The sequence below is a fragment of the Eublepharis macularius genome, chromosome 19, assembly GCF_028583425.1.
Source record: "Eublepharis macularius isolate TG4126 chromosome 19, MPM_Emac_v1.0, whole genome shotgun sequence".
In the NCBI taxonomy this organism is placed as follows: domain Eukaryota; kingdom Metazoa; phylum Chordata; class Lepidosauria; order Squamata; family Eublepharidae; genus Eublepharis; species Eublepharis macularius.
This window is the reverse complement of record NC_072808.1, coordinates 9,259,190-9,281,961: the sequence shown is the minus strand read 5'-3', so window position 1 is coordinate 9,281,961 and position 22,772 is coordinate 9,259,190. Positions and strand designations below refer to the sequence as shown.

The 22,772-nt window shown below is 46.3% G+C and overlaps 1 protein-coding gene across 1 annotated transcript; it reads left to right on the top strand.

The window, feature by feature from the left end:
• Positions 1-3,320: 3,320 nt before the first annotated feature.
• Positions 3,321-22,383, top strand: SHMT2 (serine hydroxymethyltransferase 2). Its single transcript, XM_055003715.1, has 12 exons — positions 3,321-3,432; positions 7,608-7,799; positions 11,101-11,180; positions 11,837-12,037; positions 12,938-13,019; positions 13,872-13,994; positions 14,319-14,458; positions 16,178-16,343; positions 17,246-17,345; positions 17,889-18,044; positions 19,387-19,494; positions 21,731-22,383. Exons 1-12 carry the CDS (start codon positions 3,400-3,402, stop codon positions 21,856-21,858), a joined length of 1,509 nt encoding a protein of 502 aa, XP_054859690.1. The 5' UTR covers positions 3,321-3,399; the 3' UTR covers positions 21,859-22,383.
• The last annotated feature ends 389 nt before the right edge of the window (positions 22,384-22,772 follow it).

The window sequence follows — 22,772 nt, the reverse complement described above, 5'->3', positions numbered from 1 at the left end:
GAGCCAAGCCACAAGTGACACCTGACACAGGTTGGACACTTGTCAGCTTCCCTCAAGTTTTGATGGGAAATGCAGGCATCCTGGTCTTGCAGCTTGGCTCTCCGACTGCTGTCCAATGGACTTTTCAACTGTCACTTGTCCAACATTCCGCCAAGCTGCCTACATTTCCCATCAAAACTTGAGGGAAGCTGACAAGTGTCCAACTAGTGTCAGGCGTCACTTGTAGTTTGGCTCTCAGTGATCTTATTTAGGAACCCCAGAACACAATGTGAAATCCACTGTGTCAGTGAAGCAAGCCATTCATCAATCATGCGCTCCAGACGGCAATAGACTTGCAGAGAACACCCTATCCAAGCTGCATATATGAAAGGTGTTTCCATCTCTTCATCACCCCCAGTTCCTTAAGACAAGAAAAAGATTCCAAACAGTATAAAACCCTCTTTTTTATTGGCTGAATTTCCAGACTTGTAGGGGGGAATTAGCCAATGGCAGCGGTTGATAGGTTCATAGCAGTGGCACCATTGACCCTATCTATTGCAAATCTCGGTAAGTTTTTTTTAAAAAAAATGCTAGATGAAAAAAGACAGCGCTGACTCTTACTCAGCGTTGCTGCCGGGGCTAAAGAAGGCTTGGATCAGCAGAGCAAAAAATTAAAAATGAAAGATGGGGAAATTGCTAGATCAGCAACTAAAATGCACACTTTACCAAGAAGGGGAAAATATCCTGAGTAAGCCACAGACTAGAATATTACAGAAATGTTATACCACAAGGCTAAAAGTGAAATTTGCAAAACTAATGCCCGAGCCTCACCATCTGTTGACTTGTTGATTATGAATTGTAGGAAAAGTATAAAACACATTTAAAGACAATCAAGAATACTATTTCATGTTTGTAGTGAGGACGGGGCAGGAAAGTGTTTTATAACAAGGTTCAAAGCACTAGTTCTTGAGGTGAGGCTATGGTTCACTGGTAGAGCTTTAGCTTTGCGTGCTGAAGGCCTCAAGTTCAATTCCTGGCATTGCCAATTAAAGAATCAAGTGCTGAATGATATGAAAGGTCTTTATCTGCTATTACGGAAAAGCCTCTCTAGTCAAAGTAGACAAAGAATATTGACCTTGACAGCTTCATGTGTTCAATTTTTTTTTAAAAAAAGTGTCTTTAAAGAGCAATTGTTGGACGAATTTGTAGTGCCTTATAATAACCATAGATATGAGTACTCCGTCCTTAGGAATAATTACCTGAGCACTAAAACAGAGTGAGGGACGTGTCTTTGTGCTCTCCTGAAATGGGTCCCTACGATGTAACCAAGGTGACAAGTTGAAGCATAGGCTTAGTTCTCAAGGAGATGGTAAATTTTAGGTAGATGTTTGTCTGCAATAGAACAGCAGGACTTTGAATCCAGCGGCACCTTAGAGACCCACAAGATTTTCAGAGTATACTTTTCAAGTATAAGTCTCCCTTCTTCAGACACCAGGGAGCTCTGACTCTCAAAAGCTTACACCCTAACACGGCTAACTCCTCTGCATCTATGAAAATCTTCTGGGTCTTTTAAGGTGCCACTGGACTCAAAAGAAGATGGTAAAACTCTCTGGGCCCTGTCCCTTCAGACACCAAACGAGAGGCCACGTTCCATAAGACCAAATTAAAAAACTGTCGTGTGTCTATAAGTAGATAACCAGGCATATCCACAAGAAGAATAGGTCAGCCCCCACCCCCGTGTTTAACTTCCTGTTAGAAGGGAATGTTTTCTATAGAGAGGTAATTGATCCTGTGGTCACCGACCTGCATTGCCAAGAAGTACAGCCAGGCCCAAAGTTACCACATCAGTGAGACTTGGAGCGGAACCACAAGTGACAAAAGGCACAGGTTGGACCCTTGTCAGCTTCCCTCAAGTTTTGATGGGAAATGTAGGCAGCTTGGCGGAATGTTGGACAAGTGACAGTTGAAAAGTCCCTTGGGCAGCAGTCAGAGAGCGAAGCTGTAAGACCAGGACGCCTACATTTCCCATCAAAACTTGAGGGAAGCTGACAAGTGTCCAATCTGTGCCTTTTGTCACTTGTAGTTCCGCTCATAGTTCTAGTATACTGTAAGGATACTAGATACTTATTCATAGTTGTTGATATCTCCTTAGTGGGCCTTATTGACCCTGGCTGAGCAGCCCTTCAGGGCTCAGTTGAAGTAATCCTTCTCCCTATTGCTGAAAGGAACTGGGTAGATGTAAGTCTGGATGAAAAGGAAGGACAGCTTGGATGCTGGAGGAGAGAGAAGGAAAAGCAACCACTACTGGGATATCTCTTTCTCTCACAGGATCTGATGTGGATGCTGGATCTGTTGCTTGGTACGAACGCTGCTTTGCCTCCACCTTAGGGTTGCCAGCTCCAAGTTGGGAAATTCCTGGAGATCTGGGGGGTGAAACCTGGAGAAAGTGAGGTTTGGGGAGCGAAAGGACCTTGGCATGGCATAATTCCAGAGTTCACCCCCAAAAGTAGCCATTTTCTCCAGGTGAACTGATCTCTGTGGCCCAGAGAGCAGTTGTAATTTTGGGAGATCTCCAGCCACTACCTGGAGGCTGGCAACCCTACTCCACCTGTGTCCCAACTGTATATTTTTAATTAAACCAATTTCTAGAGAAACACCTAATGTATCCAAATCGCTGGACAACCTCTCCCTTTTGTCTTATGCTGGCTTTCATGCAGCTGTGATTGAATAGGGTGGGTATGCAGAGGGGTAGTGGCTGTGGAGAAACTAGCATTGGTGATGAGACAGGAAGTCTATGTCTCGATTCAGTCCAGGTGGCTGCATGGTCTATTCATTCACGCCTGTCATCGTCATTCACCGGCTGGCGTCTGTCATCACTCCACTCTCCAAGATGGACTCACATTCTAGCTGTATCTGAAGAAGTGAACTGCGGGGGGGGGGGGGGGCTCACAAAAGCTCATAAGCTACCACCAATTTTGTTAGTCTTATACTGGGCTCTTGCTCTTTTCTGCTAAAACACAATTGAGCAGTGACGTTGCAGAGATCAGGGGCAAAACTGAGCCCTGAGCCGGCTGGAAATGCGGGGAGGGCGGAATAGAAATGGAACATAAATAAATAAATAAATAAAAACTGCGTTTGCTTTCAATGCATTTCACTTTCTTCTGACTCTCTTGCGCGCGCTCTAAGACCAGAGGAAAAGTGGCCGCAAAAGGGCTTGCAAACTCCAGAAGGCGCCGCCCCAAACTACATCTCCCGTGATCCCTTTTGCACCCGGTAGTAACTGGCAGTGGAGGAGGGAGGGCCACGTGTTTCCCTTTCTCCAGCCTCCTGCCTCCCTTGTGATGTTCATTCCTGGGACTCCCTTAACGTTGGGCAACAGCTAGCCAAATACTTTTGCGCTTGCATCCGCCTTAGGCTGTTATGCTGCCTTTTCCCTTTAGACTTTTTGCCAAGGTAAGGCGCGAGTTGCGAATGCCAGTTTGATTTTTATATATATATTATTTCAGGAAGGGCAGGGCTGGCGAGCTTTGCCTTTGGGCACGCAAGTTGGGTGCAGAGGTCTGCAAGGGGGGAGCGTTCAGCCACAGGGGTGATTTCACAGGAGAGCTGCCCAGGGAAGCAGCCTGGGGCATGTTGCTGGTGTGGGTGGGCTGGATTTTGCAAAATCTCAATTGCTGATTCCAACCTTCCTCCTGCCCCCTTCTCCCCCCACCCCTTTGAGAGGGGCACAGAGGCCTATGGCATGCCTCTCTCCACTGCTAAGCCTCCCCAAAAGAAAATAAACTTTCCCCTCCTCTATCAGATCTGTGTCTGATGCTCTTGCTTTCTTGCTTTTCTTTCTCTCTGTTTTCAGCGGGAGCATTAAGTTGTGCAACTTGGGTAAGGAGTTTATACCCGCCTGGGGTTATAGCAACGGATGCGATAGCAGCACCACAGATCTTTGCCATTCTGCTGCTCAATTATTATTTAATTCTGCCTAATGGCTTTTGGATGCGGCGCGAAGAGTTATCTCCACGTTCAAGACTGAGACGCTATTATCTGCTGAAACCTTTCCAAGCAGTCACGCTATGGTGACTTTTATAGGCTAATTTTTGGAGCTTTTCTCTCTCTTTGCTGTCCTATCTGACATTGCAGCTTTGAGGGGAGGGGAAGGGGGGGTAGGGATTACAAAAGAGGCCTTCAGAGTTGGGTGGAGGATAAAGAGAAAAAGAACATGGAGCGGCAGCCTTTATCACCTTACCAAAGTCTCTCTGGCAGAAATGTCCCTGGCACCGCTTGTCTTGATAATCCACCGTTTAAACTCTTGAACCTGGTCAATAAAATGACTTGCCCCTTGAAAACTGCTCTCTGATTTGCTGGTTAAAGTTATCTGGATTAGGTAACATGGAAAACAGGACAGATGGGCCACAGCCTGTGAAAATGCTTAAAATTTGGTAACAAATCCTTCCTTCCTTGCAGTGAGAAACAAACAAATGTGGGTTTGTGCGTGCCCCCTTTTCTTTCCATTTCAAATCTAATCCTACGGTTTGGAAAGGGGGCAGATTCTTTGGTTGTGACTAGAGATACTCATTCTCGACAAACTCGAGGCATTTCTGAGCTCCCGCTTCTCGCTGATGCAACTGAGATGAGTCAGTTGCATCATCTGCGGAGAAAATGGTTTTAAGGCGCTTTTCATTACAGACTCTAATAAAGAAAATGAAAGAGAACGATGTGGTTTTTCTTTTCAGCTACAGTCAACCTGCTGCTCAGATGAACTGACCTGGCTTGCTTTGAAGAAGTAAAAATCAGCAAACTTCGTCTGAGCAAAACTTTTTTCCCTTTCTTTCCTGCCCAAACTTGCCAACTCAGCATGAACCGCAGAAGTTGATGCCTTAGCTATTCTGCATGAATGAAGTCCGCTTACCCATACACAACACAAAGCCAGCTCTGTTTCAGCTGGCCTTGAAATTGACTGTCCCTTACCGCCCCTCTCCCTTCTTATTTTTCTCACCCTGCTGCTCGCTTGGCGATTGAGGTGGCAGAAATTTCCCACCCACCCCTTTTCCCCACCGCCGTTTTCTCAGTTCCACGTGTAATGCTTAGGCAGATGGTAAACGCTATCCCGTCAATCCATCGGGGACTACTTAGAAAGAAGCTGGTTTAAGTTCTAAACTGAGTTGCTATTTTTGCTGCCTTCTAGTATGGCGAATTTCATACTGTTTTTATGACTTCTATCTAAACTCCTGTTAACGACTCAATAAGGAAAAGAGTTGCCTTGCAGAAGGCTGTAACTTAAACCCTCTGTGCTCCTAGAGTTTGCATGATGACTTTGCTTGGACATGAACATAAACTGTAAATGAAAACCCCAGTCAATAATTCCAACAGCCAGGGTGTGTACTAAACAGAATATTCAAGTAGGGGAAATCTTGGGTCCAAAGCCCTGTTCAGGTATAAATTTCGCTGACCTTGGGTTCTGTCTTTTCTATCTGTCAGGGGGCGGGGAGGTAGAGTTAAAATATGGAATAAGGCCCCGCGATTTATTCCACCTTTGTGGGAAGATGTTCTGTGATAACTTAGGGGGGGGACTTAGGGCAGCTGTCACAGGGAAGAGAGTGAGCACTTGATGGGAATCTAATTGCGTGTGTGGAGGGAGGTAATTGTGCATTTCCTGCATTGTGCAGGGGGTTGGACTAGATGACCCTAGAGGTCCCTTCCAACCCTATGAGTCTATGATTCTATGAATTGGTGTTGTATTGGTAGAATTTATAATTTAGGGACACTCCCTTTTTTAATAACAGCATTCAGGAGCTTGTAGTTTGGATGAGCCCTAAGAGCATATGACCTAATTCTTAGAACAAGTCTCAAAACAGCTGTTTAAGATGCGTTAGTTGCTGTTCGTTTTAAAGTTGTTTGAAGCCGTTCTTTTGCCAAACAAGGACCAAACGGTCTACAGAAACCTGATAATAACAATAATGCAATTTTAATGAAAGTGCCAATGCAATGAGTGCAAAAAGTGCAAGGTAAAGTATTCCAATATATATACTCCAAAAATACTAGGGACTATCCATCTGCACGCATGTAGCCCCAGTGCATGGAATACAGTCCATACAGCACACGTATAATGACATACATATAAATACAAAGTTCGTCTTTCAAAATGTACTCAGGAAGAAACTTATCAGTGCTGGTTAAAATGCTGTTTGGAGAAGATGATGCAATAGAGGAATGGCTTGATAAAGCAATACACCGCGAAACGGGCTGTCTAAATTGCTAGCGCACCCGTTGCCAACAGCCCGGGAGCTTCTTTATCGACCTTCTGGCTCCCATCGGACCCTGTTCGCCTTTCATTGGCAGGTTTGCCTGCAAGAAAGAAGAACCAACCCGTTGGAACCGTACATTTTGAAAGACGGACTTTGTATTTATATGCATGTTATTATGCATGTGTTGTATGGACTGTATTCCATGCATTGGGGCTACATGCGTGCAGATGGATAGTCCCTAGTATTTTGGGAGTATATATATTGGAATACTTACCTTGCACTTTTTGCACTCATTTGCATTGGCACTTTCATTAAAATTGCATTATTATCTATCAGGTTTCTGTAGACCGTTTGGTCCTTGTTTGGCAATATTTTGTTTGAAACCCATCCCTACTTGTTTGTGAAGCCATTCTTTGTTATGTTAAATCTTCATCTGTGGACTCAGAAATATTATGCTTGATGTGGTGTAGTGGTTAGAGTGTTGGACTAGAATGTGGAAGACCAAGGTTTGAATTCTCATTCTGCTTGTTAGGAGATCTTGGACTAGTCACTCTCTCCACCTGACCTGCTTCACAGGGTTGTTTTTATGAGGATAAAGTGGAAGGAGGAGCGAATGATTTTGTGTGCCACTTTGCATCCCCGTTGGGGAGACAAGTTTGGTGTTTTGATTAAGAGCGGCAGGACTCTAATCTGGAGAGCCGGGTTTGATTCCCCACTCCTCCACTTGAAGCCAGCTGGGGGACCTTGGGTCAGTCACTTAAGAGCGGCAGGACTCTAATCTGGAGAGCCAGGTTTGATTCCCCACTCCTCCGCTTGAAGCCAGCTGGGTGACCTTGGGTCAGTCACTTAAGAGCGGCAGGACTCTAATCTGGAGAGCCGGGTTTGATTCCCCACTCCTCCACTTGAAGCCAGCTGGGGGACCTTGGGTCAGCCACTTAAGAGCGGCAGGACTCTAATCTGGAGAGCCGGGTTTGATTCCCCACTCCTCCACTTGAAGCCAGCTGGGTGACCTTGGGTCAGTCACTTAAGAGCGGCAGGACTCTAATCTGGAGAGCCAGGTTTGATTCCCCACTCCTCCACTTGAAGCCAGCTGGGTGACCTTGAGTCAGCCACTTAAGAGCGGCAGGACTCTAATCTGGAGAGCCGGGTTTGATTCCCCACTCCTCCACTTGAAGCCAGCTGGGTGACCTTGGGTCAGTCACTTAAGAGCGGCAGGACTCTAATCTGGAGAGCCAGGTTTGATTCCCCACTCCTTCACTTGAAGCCAGCTGGGTGACCTTGGGTCAGTCACAGCTCTATGTAGCCCAGCACAGGGTAGGTAGCCTGGCACAAAAATGTCTTTGGCAGGCTGTGCTGTAATGATCCTTTTTTTTTTTTAAACTCGGCCAGCCCCTGAGGAGATGTTGCCAAGCTGCGGGCAGTTTGCAGACCCAGCACAGCAAAGCAGCCGCCGCGTCTTCCAAGGATGCCATGTCATGGACGGGGCAGGAGACCTTGGCGGAGAGTGACCCTGAGATGTGGGAACTGGTGCAGCAAGAAAAGGATCGGCAGTGCCGGGGACTGGAACTCATCGCCTCAGAGGTGAGTGATAGGAAGATGGCTGTCTGTTCCTTAGCCCCATAGTGGAGGTAAGTGAGAGTTTAGTTATCCGTGAACCACACATACGCACGAAGCTGTCTTCTACGGAGTCAGACCCTTGGCCTATCAAGGTCAGAATTGTTCGATCGGACTCTCCAGGACTTTTCGTATTACCTACTGCCTTTTCACTCCAGATGCCCAGCATTGGACTTGGGATCTCTTGCTTGCAAAACATACTTTACCACCAAGCCATGACCCTTCCCCTTAAGCCCTTGCTAAAGTCTTGTACATGTATGTAGAAACAAACCAAATCACGTATTTGAGTGGGGGGGGGGGCAAAGAGTAACAGATAAGTTCAGAGTGCAAGTTGGCAAGTTCCTGATTCAAATCTCACCTTATCCCTAAACTTACAGCCTCTTCTTTTCGCCACAGCCCTCCACTTCACTCATTTCTAACATTGGCCTACCTTACATGTTTGTTGTACGGATTATATGTGAAGGTACATTAAAAGCAAGTGGCCATTTTTCCTGCCTATGAAATTGTTTCTTTGGTTGTATTTATATGGAGATAGGAATAGTGGTGAGTTTTAGGAGGAGCCATGGTTGTCATAACAACACCAACAACAACAAGAAGCACTTTGCACCTTTAAACTGATCTTTGAATTGTATGTGCTGTATCTTGATTGCCTGTTTACATAGGCCTTGTCGACCTCTATATCTATTTATTTCAATCGACATGCATTAAATGATTATTATCGTTTGCATGTAATTCATTTCAGTGACATATTTTTCATTGTTGGATTTTGACTTCGGTTTAGTTAGTTTGTCATGGTGTTTTTCTCCGTTAAGAATCTCTGTTAGCACAGGGATTTCTATCAGCAGAGCATAAAAGTCCTCGTAACGTGCTGTGCCGTGCCGTAACGTCAGGACAACTTAACATCCATTCAGAACAATTTACAAGGTGTGTTGTTATTGTCCTCACGACAATTACCCTGTGAGGTTGGGTGGGGCTGAGAGGGCTCTGAGGGCCAAGCTACACATGATGAATGACACTTGAACGGCAAGTGGATTGAGTGGAGGGCAAGTGAACAGGGAGAAATACACTTGCCGTTCAAGTGTCATTCGTCATGTGTAGCTTGGCCCTCAGAAGTTTTGACTGCTCCAAGGTCACCCAGCTGGTTTCAAGCGGAAGAGTGGGGAAATCAAACCTGGCTCTCCAGATTACAGTCCTGCCTCTCTTAACCACTACATCGATAATTTATCCTGGAGTGTTTTGTGCCATAAGTACTCTTCTTCAGAAGATGTGAGCGCATTCGGAAGGGGAATCCTGCTCACCCTTTGGAATTCATTACTATTTACATCTGAGCAAAATACAAGGTGTTGTGTTTAAACTGGACTGTTGAACTAATTTTCCCATAGGTTTTATTGCTTTGGTGCTTAACGATTCATGCTGTCATTTTACTACTTTTAATAACGTTTGATATAAACTTCTGAGAGTATTATCTGTGAGCTGGGATATGCCTTTTGAGAAATAAATAAACCGCTACTTGAAATGGGCTATTTAAGTGTTGTGTAGTATTAAACTTAGGGCTGCGAACATATTTCAAATTGTTCGGTAACAATATTGTTTTTGTAGAGCTTAAAAAGCTTTGTAAATTCTTCAGTGTTAGGATTTAAAAAACAAACAAGAAAATGTTTAGAACTCAAAGAGCTGGGATTTTTCGCAGCCTTGCTTAACTCTTTGAGTGATGAATAGAATGATGGTTGTTGTGGGTTTTCCGGGCTGTATTGCCGTGGTCTTGGCATTGTAGTTCCTGACGTTTCGCCAGCAGCTGTGGCTGGCATCTTCAGAGGTGTAGCACCAAAAGACAGAGATCTCTCAGTGTCACAGTGTGGAAAAGATGTTGGCAGGTCATTTATATCTATTCAGGAGGGTTGGGGTTGGGCTGAGTCATCCTGTAAGAGTTTCCCAGGGTGTGGAATGCTAATGGAGGGAGGCTTCACTGTATCCTGAGGAGGTTCTTTTGCATCTGGATTGGTGCTTGATGCAAAAGAACCTCTCTGTCTTTTGGTGCTACACCTCTGAAGATGCCAGCCACAGCTGCTGGCGAAACGTCAGGAACTACAACGCCAAGACCACGGCTATACAGCCCGGAAAATCCACAACAACCATCATTCTCCAGCCATGAAAGCCTTCGACAATATGATGAATAGAATGGTTTAAATGCCCTAAGGGTGATGGATCACCAAGGAATGGTGGATGTGGATTAATTAACACAGGGGACATCACATATGTGTGATCTTGTGTCTGTAATAGGGCGGTGAGTTGAATGATAAATGGTATAGCCCCTACAGACGACCTGGCCACGTGAAGACTCACCACAAAGGGAGGGAGAGTAGGCAAAAGTGCGCTGACCACACCTCCCCGTTGCCAAGTGGTTGGCATGGTGCAGGGGTGTAGAGGAAGTCTCCACCTTTATGCTTCCCCCCCATAATCAGTGACAATGCTTTCTGAATGAAGTTGTTCACAGGGAAGGAGTATATGCTTCGGCTACTTCCTATTATACATTTGTACTGTGCAAACCACTTGGCGATTGGGCAGTATGTCCAAGCCCTCTCTCCCTCCCCTTATGGTCAGTCAATGTGTGAACGAGTTGTCTGTACTGGGATTCTTTCAAGGCATGCTAACCAGTGGAGAGAAGATTTGCATTTGCATCAGTTGGAGCAGGAGTGAAAGTAACAAAATTTTGACCAGTGTAGATCCAGTTAGCCGTGTTAGTAAAAGAGCAAAGAGTCCAGTAGCACCTTTAAGACTAACCAATTTTATTGTAGCATAAGCTTTCGAGAACCACAGCTCTCTTCTTCAGATGCCTGACCAGTGTAGGTAACCTGATCATGTCAGATCTCTGGCCAGTATTTGGATAGGAGATCGCCAAGGAAGACCAGGGTTCCTGTGCAGGGGCAGGCAATGGCAAACCACCTCTGATCGTCTCTGGCCTTGAAAACCCTACAGGGTTGCCCTAACTCGGCTGCGGCCGGATGGCACGCACACCCACATGCATGGTCTCTTGTGGCGGCTCAAAGCCAGAAGATGGGATGTACCATTTGGCTACTTTCTTATCAGTATGCTATATTGGCCCATAGCTGCTTTCTTTCACCCCCAGTAGGGTTATACTGGAGGAGAAAATGTCAGCTTGTTTTTAGTCCGCTCAGCCTTGTTTGTATCACGGTCGAATGCCGGATGTTTCTAGCTGTCCCTCTGATTCCTGAATGATTCCATTTTCCTTTTGTTCCCTCAACCTCAGAATTTCTGCAGCCGAGCCGCCCTGGAGGCCCTGGGTTCCTGCCTGAACAACAAGTATTCGGAGGGTTATCCTGGCAAAAGGTAATTGTGTGGCAGTGTGGGTAACAGAAATAACTTAGTTGCTTGGCACGGAGATGCATAAGAGTGGGTTAAGGGAGGCTGACTAGTTGTGACTGATGATTAGCTTGAAATAAATGATACAGTAATGGAGAAGGCAGTGGAAGAAAAGTTAATCGTGGAGGCCTTATGTGCAAACAAGAAGTGTAGGAGACCCTTGTTAGGGGATGGTTGTCTGAGTAACCTTATACATTCTGGCAGCCTAGAAAGAATAACTGTGTTTGGGGTGAAACAGTAAAGCATCCAGTAGCACCTTTAAGACTAACCAGCCTTACTGTAGCATAAGCTTTCGAGAATCACAGTTCTCTTCGTCAGATGCATGGAGGGTATGAAGAAACTAGCCAGATAAATATAGGTGGTGAGGGGAGGGGGGAGTAGATGCAAATCAGTTTACTTCTGATAATGAGATAACCATTCATAGTCTCTATTCAATCCAAGCCTGACTGCGTCAAATTTACATATGAATTCCAATTCAGCAGCTTCCTGTTGGATTTTGTTTATGTTTGGGGTGGGGGTGTGTTATTCCTGTCCATCTTTCCTTAGCTCAGAGATTACAAAGGCACTGCTGTAGTGGGTTGGCGGTCTTTGAATGCTTCTCTTCCTCGTCCCTCCTGATGCAGATATTACGGTGGTGCTGAGGTGGTGGACCGCATTGAGCTGCTGTGCGAACGCCGTGCTCTGGAGGCTTTTGACCTGGATCCTGAGCGCTGGGGGGTGAACGTCCAGCCCTACTCTGGGTCCCCTGCCAACTTTGCGGCGTACACAGCCCTGTTGCAGCCCCACGAGCGTCTCATGGGCCTGGACTTACCTGATGGAGGCCAGTATGTACTGGTTAGGAAGTGGAACTTGTGCGAGGGAGGTCATATGAAATATTATAGTGGATGGAAGTACCTGTGGGAATAAAATAAGAGGGAGAACCGTCATGGTTGGAGTAATTGCGGTGAAAAAGAGGGAGACGAAACACAATATTAACAGAGAAGATTGGAGACGGACAGGGGTAACTAAGGTCAAGATGGGTAGCTGTGTTAGGGCCAAGCTACAAGTGACGAATGACACTTGAACGGCAAGTGTATTTCTCCCTGTTCACTTGCCCTCCACTCAATCCACTTGCCGTTCAAGTGTCATTCGTCACTTGTAGCTTGGCCCTCAGTCTGTCTGTAGCAGAAGAAAAGAGCAAGAGTCCAGTAGCACCTATAAGACTAGCAAAATTTGTGGTAACTAAGGGGTAACTAAGGCTGAGGGTAGAGAAGAGTAGCTGAAAAAAATGACTGGAGTGAGAAAAGGGAAGAAGAGGGCATATATTTTTTTTAACTGAAGATGAAATTCCTGATGGGGTAAGCTACAGGTTCCATGGCAGAAAGAAATTTAAAAACGAGAACAAAATCTATGTAATGGCTTTTATTAGGACCAACCAAATTGACACAAACCATGATACAAGCTCTTAATGACAACTGAATTTTTCATCCAGCTGAGATGTAAGAAAAAAAAATTAAATTTAAAGGGTGGAAAGCAGATTTTTTTTTAAGGCAACGATGTTCAGATGTGATCTTGCACGCTTCCTCTGTTACTAAATCTCATCCTGCCTTATGGAGTGACCATATTTGAAGGCGGGTCCCTAAGTAGTCTCTGTGGATGGAAGGGTTTATTCCCTCGGTTAGAGCTTAGCAATAACTGGGGTTCGGGTTTCATCCTGATGGCTTGTCTTTCCCTCTTCCTAACAGCCTGACACATGGTTATATGTCGGATGTCAAGCGTATCTCGGCCACGTCCATCTTCTTCGAATCCATGCCCTACAAGCTAAATGTGAGTGGACCGAAATAGCACACATATCTGTGTGTCTCCTTTGCACACGTGTTCCTGTCTTTCTTTCTGTTTCTTGAGACTCCAAGAAAGTCTGAGCTACCGAGACACAACGGGGGGTTCAGGCCTGCTGCACATGCTATTTTTTCTCCTTTGCAGAGGGTGGGGTGGGGGGATACTGTTTTTGTTGTATACATGTATGGAGTTTGAAAACGAGTGTTTGATTCAATTTAACGTGAATGTTGTGACATTTTAAAAGGCTAGCGCAGTTTTATGGTGGCATACACAACTGCGGACTAGTATCCACTTTTTCTGATGCAATCTAGTCTGCGAACACTTCTGCTGGAATTAAATTGTGTTAGTTTTTTAAAGTGCCGCAAGACTCTTGTTTTGTTTCTGCTGCAACGGAGTACCATGGCTTCTCCTCTGGAATTGTGATTTAATTCTCACTTTCGAAAGTGACTGTAGTTAAGTGCAGGGTGGGTGGGATCAGGACCTATACAATTTACTTCGTTATTTACTCCCAGTTCTCAGAAGCATGCCATCAAAGTAAGTTGTAAGACAATGACGGTTCATTTGTGGGCAGAATTTGCTGAGGAGGGAGCTAGTTGTTGACTACGATTCTGCACACTGGGGCCGCTTCCACGCTACTCACCTTCATCCGGAACGCTGCGGAACATCACAAAAAAAACCGGGGAAGATAGCAAAACTCACGCGAGAAGATGCTAGCTTCCGCAGTTTTTTTCACGACATTCCGCAGCGTTCCGGATGAAGGTGAGTAGTGTGGAAACGGCCTGGGTTTATCCCATGTGTGGAACAAAGATGATGCAATATTACTGACCTATTTCTCCATAGCCAGCAACGGGACTGATTGATTATGACCAGCTAGAAGTAACTGCCCGTCTCTTCCGCCCACGTCTTGTTATTGCTGGCACCAGTGCCTATGCCCGCCTTATCGACTATGCCCGCATCAAGAAGGTACCCCTTGGGCGCAGTGGAGGGGGGGGGGCAACAGTTACCTTGAATCAGCAGAGATGGGGGATCGGGCTGTATTCACCTCCCCCTTCTCCCCCTAGAGTTCAATATAAATTCAGATGCATGGACCAAAACTCGGTGCAAATAAAAGCTGGCGACACTCCTAGATGGAGCCCGTTTTCTTTTAATGAGGGAAGGATGTTTCTGTGTATGTGGGTAGGCCTCCAGCTGCTCTGGCCTACCCTATGGGATGGTGGTACTGCTCCCCTGGGGAGGGCTCACAGCAGAGAAACATGAGCAGGGAACTAATCCGTCCTTCTCTGTCAGGTGTGTGAGGAGGTAAAGGCCTACATGCTAGCTGACATGGCCCACATCAGCGGCTTGGTGGCAGCCAAAGTTATCCCATCGCCCTTTGAATATGCTGATTTGGTGACCAGCACAACCCACAAGACATTGCGTGGGGCCAGGTATGCATGACCAGGAAGCAGGAACAATGTTTGCTTTGGACCTAAGCCAGCCTGTACTGTGTGTCTTATAAGTTTGATTGCACCATTGCTATGGAATCTCTGAGCTAAGCTACAAGAGATGAATTACACGAGGAGCACATGAAGGGAGTCGCAATGTTAGCCAGGAAGCTGAGTTTTAAAAGCAATCGGAAGGCTTTATCAATTTCCCCTCTCTACAGAGCCAACAAAGATTGCTCCTCAGAGGGTTTGTTAATTTCCTCTTTGCCTCTTAGAAGGGGAAGTGAAACTGACAAGAGCCTTCAGGAGGCAAAGAGGAAATTAACAAACCCTCTGCAGAGGGATCTCCCCTGGTTCTGTAGAGAGGGGAAATTAACAAAGCCTTCCGATCTCTTTTAAAACTCAGCTTCCCTGCTAACATTGCAACTCCCTTCACATGCTCCTCCTCGTGTAATTCATCTCTTGTAGCTTGGCTCTCTGCCTCTTCCACTTGGGGTGACATGGTTCACTTGGGAGCAGTGGGGAATTACAGGAACTCTCTTGATCTACACTCATGGTCATTTCTTGCAATTAATGGCCAGATTATACATTCAGTAGCAAGGCCTAAGCCCTGTGTGTGTTTGTTTGTGTGTGTGTGGGGGGGGGGGGGTCATGTCACCAGAATCTGGTAGGTCTATGAGACTTGGGACACAAATCTGTTACCCTGATGTAGTCTCTTCATTCCGGAGATAGACATTTTACTTTCATGTCTCAAGAGGATAGATTATAGGATGGGTTTAGGGGAAGAAGAACAGGGCTTGCTACAAATTTCAAAGAGAACACAAGGCTAGGCTCAGCTCTTTTTGTTGATGTTCTATTTTTATAGGCATGGAGAATTAATAGGTAGCATCCAGGAACGGACTTATGCTGAATTTAGCTGAACTCAATAGCAGACTCTTGCAGTACAATCCCAAGCAGAGTTACTCCAGCCTAAGACCGTTGCTTCAATGGGCTTAGACTGGAGTAACTCTGCTTAGGATTGCGCTGTTAATCTTTACCATCTTTAAAATTGTTTGTTGGGTTGCCCCACCACCCCCAACCCCCCCAAGAGTGCGTATGCTCCTTGAGACAAAGGCACCCTTCCTGGTGTCCCGTGTTGCTTTCTCCAGAATACCATCTCAAGCCAAGCCCTGATTCCTTTGTGTGGAATCACAACAACAATGAGATCTCAGTGCCCCGTCGTGATGGATTCTGGGCTGGAGAAAAGATAGGGGGGAGCCAAGGTTTACATAGGAGTCTGGGTGTTGCATAGGGTTGAATGGACATGAGAAGAGAGTTGGAGGTTCCTCACTCAATGCTCCATAGCTGCTTGGAGGATGTGAAGGTCCTCTATATCACTGTGAAAATAGTAAAGAGTCCAGTAGCACCTTTAAAACTAACCCACTTTATTGCAGCATAAGCTTTCAAGAACCACAGCTCTCTTCGTCAGAGGCATCTGACGAAGAGAGCTGTGGTTCTCGAAAGCTTGCTACAATAAAGTCGTGTGGTTCTTTCCACTGTGGCTTCTTTGATCTGCAGAATCGTGGCACATGCCCAGCCCTGTTGGTAGGGCTTTGTTTAGGTGCAATTTGATTTAGGAATGTCAAGACCCTGAACTGGAAAAAAAATGGATCCCTGAGGCTGTCAAGGGTGAACTGATGGCTCCTGAATTTTGACCCCCTTTCACCGCCTTTTCCTCTGCAGGTCTGGGCTGATCTTCTACCGCAAAGGGGTCCGTTCTGTGGACAAGAAGACGGGGAAGGAGATCCCCTACAACCTGGAGGAGAGGATCAACTTTGCTGTGTTCCCATCACTGCAGGGTGGGCCTCACAACCATGCTATTGCTGCTGTTGCTGTGGCCCTGAAACAGGTAAGGAAGTGTGTGTGTGTGTGTGTGTAGGCAGGCTGTGTCTTTTTCCATGGGAGGGAAAGCGCTTAGATTTGAGATACGTGCGCATCCAGAGCCGTTCCTTTGCTTTCCTGGAATGTTTAGCCTGATCCCTTTGGCCCCTTTCTCTCAAACTTCCAGCAGCCCCTGCAATGGGAAGCTGGAAGAAGCTGGGAGCGTTGCACTTCATCATGTGCTCTGCCTGTCCCTTGCCATGTTGCTTGGTTTTCTGGACCCGGTTCTGTATTGCCTGCCGTTTTGGATCTTAATTCTGCCTTCCTCGATCCCACAAAGGCTGCCAGCCCAAGTTTGCTTGCTGTATAGTGGGCCCAGTCGGATTTGGGACACAGGTCAGTTGGAATTATTTGACCACATTTACGGTCAAATGCCCCATAAAAGCAAGAAGCCAGCATGGTGTTAGAGGTCTGTGTGTTGGACTAGGATCTGGGTTCAAATTCCTGCTCTTCTCAATGGGAACTCAGAGCAGCTTCTCCTCTCCTCCAGTTTATCTTCACAACAACCCTGTGATGTAGGTTAGGCTGAGAGTGTGTGAGTGGGACAAGATCAGCCAGCGAGCTTCCCTGGCAGAATGGGGATTCGAACCCGCGTCTCTCAGACCTGAGTCCCATATTCTAACCGCTACATCACGCCGGCTTGATCATTCTTTGACAGATCGGTTGAGTCGTTTTTCTTTTAGAACGACCACCTTTAGAACGACTGCAGGAAAAGGATATAATCATCGGATGAATTTTGACAGCGGTTGAGTGAATTGAGTGACGGTTGTGCCTCTCCGCGATGTGATGGAATGTCATAAATTATGTTGCTTTAAAGGTTGCGTTGCTGATTTTTGTTTTGTTTTGTCGCCTACCCTTCTTTTGTTGCAGGCCAGCTCACCCATGTTCCGGGAGTATTGCCAGCAGGTACTGAAGAATGCTAAAGCCATGGCAGAAGCTCTGCTGCAACGAGGATACACTCTGGTCTCAGGTAGAGTGCGGGTTGTGTGTCACCTTTGAGCTGGAAGGCACCAAACGGAGAGAGTCATACTGTGCAGCTTTAGCTGGGCCGAACCACACCAGCTGCTGCCTGAAATGTACAGCCCGGCCAAATCTGCAGTGTTTGATTCTTTATAGCTGTGTTTTAGCCTTATGGACGTGTGAAGTCGCTTTCTCCTGAGCTGGGCCATTGCGAGCTGGGTGGGGCTGAGAGAGCTCTGAGAGAGCTGTGACTGACCTAAGGTCACCCAGCTGGCTTCAAGCGAAAGAGTGGGGAATCAAACCTGGCTCTCCAGATTAGAGCCCTGCTGCTCTTAACCGCTACACCAAATTGGGGGAAAGGACATCAGGAAGGGAATGCCTGGCTGGGAAGACTTGTAGCTTAACACACATAGTACAGGCGATTCTAGTTGTACCGTCAGTAATTGCATCACTGTTCTAGTGGTTGGATTTGCACTCCTAGAGGGTATTGCGAAGGTGGCTGTAAGTAGAGAAGGCTGCAGGCAATAAAAATCTGTTCCTGTCTCCGGCTTAGGGGGCACGGACAACCACTTGGTTCTTGTGGATCTGCGGCCAAAAGGCATCGACGGGGCCCGGGCCGAGCGGGTGCTGGAACTGGTGTCCATAACAGCGAACAAGAACACGTGCCCTGGAGACAAGAGTGCATTAACACCCGGCGGGTTACGGCTTGGTAAGATCCCAGAAGTTTAAGAGCAAAAGACACAACTGAGGTGGGCGGGTGTTTAGAGGCGCTGTTTGTAATTGGCACTAAAATAAACAAGTTGGCCCAAGGAAATCCGGGCTCTTGTCTCTTACTTCCTGGATTTTTAGAGGCTTTAGAGTTGCTAGGAAAGGAAAAGGGGAAAGGTAAAGAGACTAGAAGGTAGGTGCACAGTATATGTTACGCAAAATCTGCCTGTTGAGTCCCATTTTTGTCCTGCCTTTCCTCCATTGAATTCGGAATGATGTACATGGTTCTACCTTCCTCATTTTACCTTCATGAGACCCCTATGCAGTTGGTTAGGCTGAGAGAGAGAGAGAGCCAGGCTACAAGTGACGCCTGACACAGGTTGGACACTTGTCAGCTTCCCTCAAGTTTTGATGGGAAATGTAGGCATCCTGGTTTTACAGCTTGGCTCTCCATTACAGCTGCAAGACCAGGATGCCTACATTTCCCATCAAAACTTGAGGGAAGCTGACAAGCGTCCAACCTGTGTCAGGCATCACTTGTAGCTTGGCTCAGAGTCGCTTGGCCCAAGATTACCCAGCAAACCTCCAGGGTCATCTAGTCCAACCCCCTGCACGGTGGAAGAAATTCACAACTACCCCCTCCCCCACTTCCCCAGTGATCCCTGCGCCATGCCCAGAAGATGGCAAAACACCGTCAGGATCCCTCGCCAAACTGTCCTGGGGAAAATTGCTTCCTGACCCCAAAGTGGCAATTGGCATTACCCTGGGCATGTAAGAAGGGGTCGCAAGAACTAAGCACTGATGTAACCCTTCCTGCCCTCCCTCTGCCTAGATTTGCAGAATCAGTATTGCTGTCAAATGGCCATCTAGCCTCTGCTTAAAAAGCCTCCAAAGAAGGAGAGCATCTTCAGTCTTCACTGAGTTCCCTTGAAAACCTTTATCTTGGTGGGATATTCCCTGCTTTCTTAAAAGGCTGGCTGTAGAGACAGAGTGCCCAGTAAGGGTATGTGTGCCACGCCTCTCGTGCTCCAGTTCATGCTATTGATGGTCTAGTCAAATCCATGTCTCTTTTCTACCCTTGCCTGAGTTATCTTGGAACTACTTCACATCCTCAACATACAAGGCAAACGTTCCTTGATGTGACACACAAAGCTCAGAAGCCCATTCGTTTGGCAGAGGATGGCCGCTCTTGATGATCCCTGTGTGGGCAGCTGTTCGGTGATATTAGCCTGGAGGAAGGAGAAGGGAGGGTTGTAGCATTTTCAGGGCTGCTCATTCCCTTGGTTGGTCTTTAAAAGAACAAGAGCAGGTTCCTTACGCAGTTCTCTTCCATTCCCCCACAGGGGCACCTGCGCTTACCTCCCGATGTTTCCGGGAAGCTGATTTCCAGAAAGTGGTGGAATTCATGGATGAAGGAATCCAGATTGGGCTGGACGTCAAAAAGAAAACCGGTAAGTCCCTGGTGTTTTGGGTAGTGTGGAAAGCTTAAAATGTTGCTGCTGGTAGTCATTGGCAACGGGTCGCCTGCTGTGTGTGTTGGCTAAGGGCCAGACTAGATGATGCGGGCATCCATGAAGGTGCCTGCCATTTTGAAACAGTGATTTGCCAGCCAGGAACTCCTTTAAACTGGGCTGTGGGGGCCCAAACTGGGACTACCATCTTGCAGCAGGGAGGAGAGGCACCTACCTTCTCCCACACCGTATTTCCTACCTAAAATGACACCCGGCATTTATGGCTAAATAACAGCTCCCGCGGCACCATTTCAGGTTGGAAAATTGGCGGGAGGAATGCTCTAAACCAGATTTGGGCCCCTAAAGCCCTGCGGCACAGTGCTCTAAACCAGATTTGGGCCCTTTTCACAGAGTTTAGAGGCGTTCCAGGCTGAGAACTTGCTGCTTCGAAGCAAACAGCCCTAAGCTCTGTTGCAACCAGTGGAGTATGGCAGCCATTGCACAGTGTGGTCCCCTAGTGTGCCATCTATTGGACAGGATTTTGTGTTCATTGCCGTCTGCTGGAATTCTTTCATTCAACCCAGTGATAGAAAGCATTTTCTGCAGATGGGATTGCCTCTCCCTTTTTCTCGCCCTGCTCCTGTGTTTTTAACAACCACAATAGACACAGACATTTAGCAGGCAAAGATTGTTTCCCCCACCCAATATCTCCTTAAAAACATCACTTTCTTGTCAAGGCGCTGTTAACTAGCAAAGCTTTTTTTTTCCCCCAAAGAAGGTGGCAACTCTGCCTGGAGGACATAGATAGGAATACAGTGTTGAGTAGCCTGCAGGTTTTGTAGATTTTTTTTGTCTCCAGCTCCTGTGCTGAGAATAGAATAGGAAGCTGATTCCAGTATTACAGTGAAGTTCTCCATTCCTTTTTCAAGACCACTCCTTTTAGACATGCATGTTGCGGTGGGAAAGGTTTGGGTGCACATCAGCTTCACTTTTTTAGACAAACCTTCAGAAGAGCCACAGATTTGGTGCACACATGGCTTGCGGAGACTGCCCTGGAAAAGACATCCCGTTGTGTCAAAGCACTGTGGATTTTTGTTAACGAGAGCCATCTGCGTTAGAAAGTAGCAATGTATGTAGGTTAAAATGACAAAAGCAAGAGCCGTCCTGGATTGTGAATCTACTCAGGGCTTTTTTTCAGCTGGAACGCGGTGGAACAGAGTTCCGGTACCTCTTGAAAGTGGTCACATGGCTGGTGGCCCCGCCCCCTGATCTCCAGACAGAGGGGAGTTTAGATCACCGTCCACGCATGGCACCTCCCCTCTGTCTGGAGATCAGGGGGCGGGGCCACCAGCCATGTGACCATTTTCACTGAGGGCAATTAAAATTTTTAAAAAATCCTCGCCTTGTTCCAGCTGACCCAAAGTGATGTCATTGCACGGTTCTGGAAGCGTGCGTGCACTTGGCGCGTGCGCATGTGGTACCAGGGGCACCACCTCCCGCCAGGAGTTGCCCCCTGTGCTGGCAACCCACTGAGTTCCACCACCTCTTTTCCCCGAAAAAAAAGCCCTGCGTCTACTAAAATAAACAAACCATCCAATGAATAAACAATATTTGGGGCAGAGAGGAAAATGCCATTAGAATATTGGGGTTTTTTATATAGAGAAATTTTATTTTAAAAGAAAAGATACAACAATAGAAAGTGCATTTATCGAAACTTTTACAAACTACATTTGAAATTAGTTTGAGACTTATTCAGACTTATACAAACAATACATTTGAGACTAGTTTACAGCTTAAACAAGTGCTACATTTTAAATAGGTTTAGTCTAATAGAAAAATAGGCTCAGAATTTTTAATAACAGAACTTAATTGTGTAATAGCGCTCTTTCCCTCTCCTTGGTTACTTACACAAACTTTAATCTCAACTATTTTGATTAGTCATTTCCCTGTGTTTTATCCTCTTATCTCTATCCTGAGTTACCTTAATTAATCTTAGTTTTGGCCTAAGTAGTCAAAAAAATCCTTCCATTTCCCCCAAAATTCAGCTATTGGTCTATTATCTAAAGGCATAATAGACCAACACCATTAGAATATTGTAGTGGAAGTCCTAGGAACAGAATCGAGGGGTTATGCCCAATTCTGAATGGAGTGCATTCTCCAGGGATACCTTCAGGCCTCATTTTCCATGTATAGCACCCTGAATTTACCCTCTCTCCTCCCTCTTTTTTCTCCACAGCCAAGCTCCAAGACTTCAAATCTTTCTTGCTAACTGACCCCGAGACAAAGAGGAGCCTGGCAGACCTCCGGCAACGTGTCGAGACCTTCGCCCGTGCCTTCCCCATGCCTGGCTTTGAGGAGCGTTGAAAGTTATGCCCAACCAGAGACTGGCTGTCATGCCCAGAGCAAGGCTTGCAAGAGGCCAAATGCCGGGAGTCCCTGTGCCCCTTGCCTCTGAGATGTAGCCAGCCAGCGGGGGCCTTTTTTTCCAGAAGAGCCATCTCCTTTGGCCCCCGTTTTCCTCTCCCCTGTGCTCATTTTATAGTGACTACAACAGCCGACCTCCTTTTGTTTACAGCGAGACTAGTCTCTGACTCACAATACGTTTGTAGTGCTTTGTGCCATCCATTAGACAAGATGGACTGTGAAAATTAAACAGCTCCCACAATCGCCTCTGAACCGCGACTGAATCAAGGCCAAGATATTTTTTTGAGATTCTCTCTTGGTAAACTGGCATGCCAGCGAGTGTACGTGTATTCATGACTAAAGCATAAATATGCAGATGCCGGCATGCACATAACCAGGATCCACATCTATTTCATTAGGACTGCAACCCCTGTATTTGAGTTTGTATATCTAAAGAACCATACATTTGCACAAACAGATATTTCAGTTAGAGTCTCAGAGTGCTTTATCTTCTTTGTTGTCATTAATGGTCATAGGATAGGGACATTTCCTTCCTTCCTTCCTTCCTTCCTTCCTTTCTTCTTTCCTTCCTTCTCTGTGCCAGGACCACACAACCACACAATTTAACTTCATCTGAAATTTTGCAGAAATAGTCTTGTGAATCAAAAAGAGTCCAGTAGCACCTTTAAGACTAACCAATTTTATTGTAGCATAAGCTTTCGAGAATCAAGTTCTCTTCGTCAGATGCATGATACAAACTGGGCAAATACAGAAGAGGAGGGGAGATAGGGGAAAGAAGGAGACATATATCAGAAGTGGATATATGTCTCCTTCTCTCCCCTATCTCCCCTCCTCTTCTGTATCTGCCCAGTTTA

Bases quoted from the DNA above. Each gene is read 5' to 3' on its own strand.
- SHMT2 (XM_055003715.1), top strand. From the start codon at position 3,400: ATGCTGCCTTTTCCCTTTAGACTTTTTGCCAAG. The intron at 12,038-12,937 runs GTATGTACTGGT...TCTTCCTAACAG, and splicing joins GACTTACCTGATGGAGGCCA to CCTGACACATGGTTATATGT. The intron at 14,459-16,177 runs GTATGCATGACC...TTTCCTCTGCAG, and splicing joins AAGACATTGCGTGGGGCCAG to GTCTGGGCTGATCTTCTACC.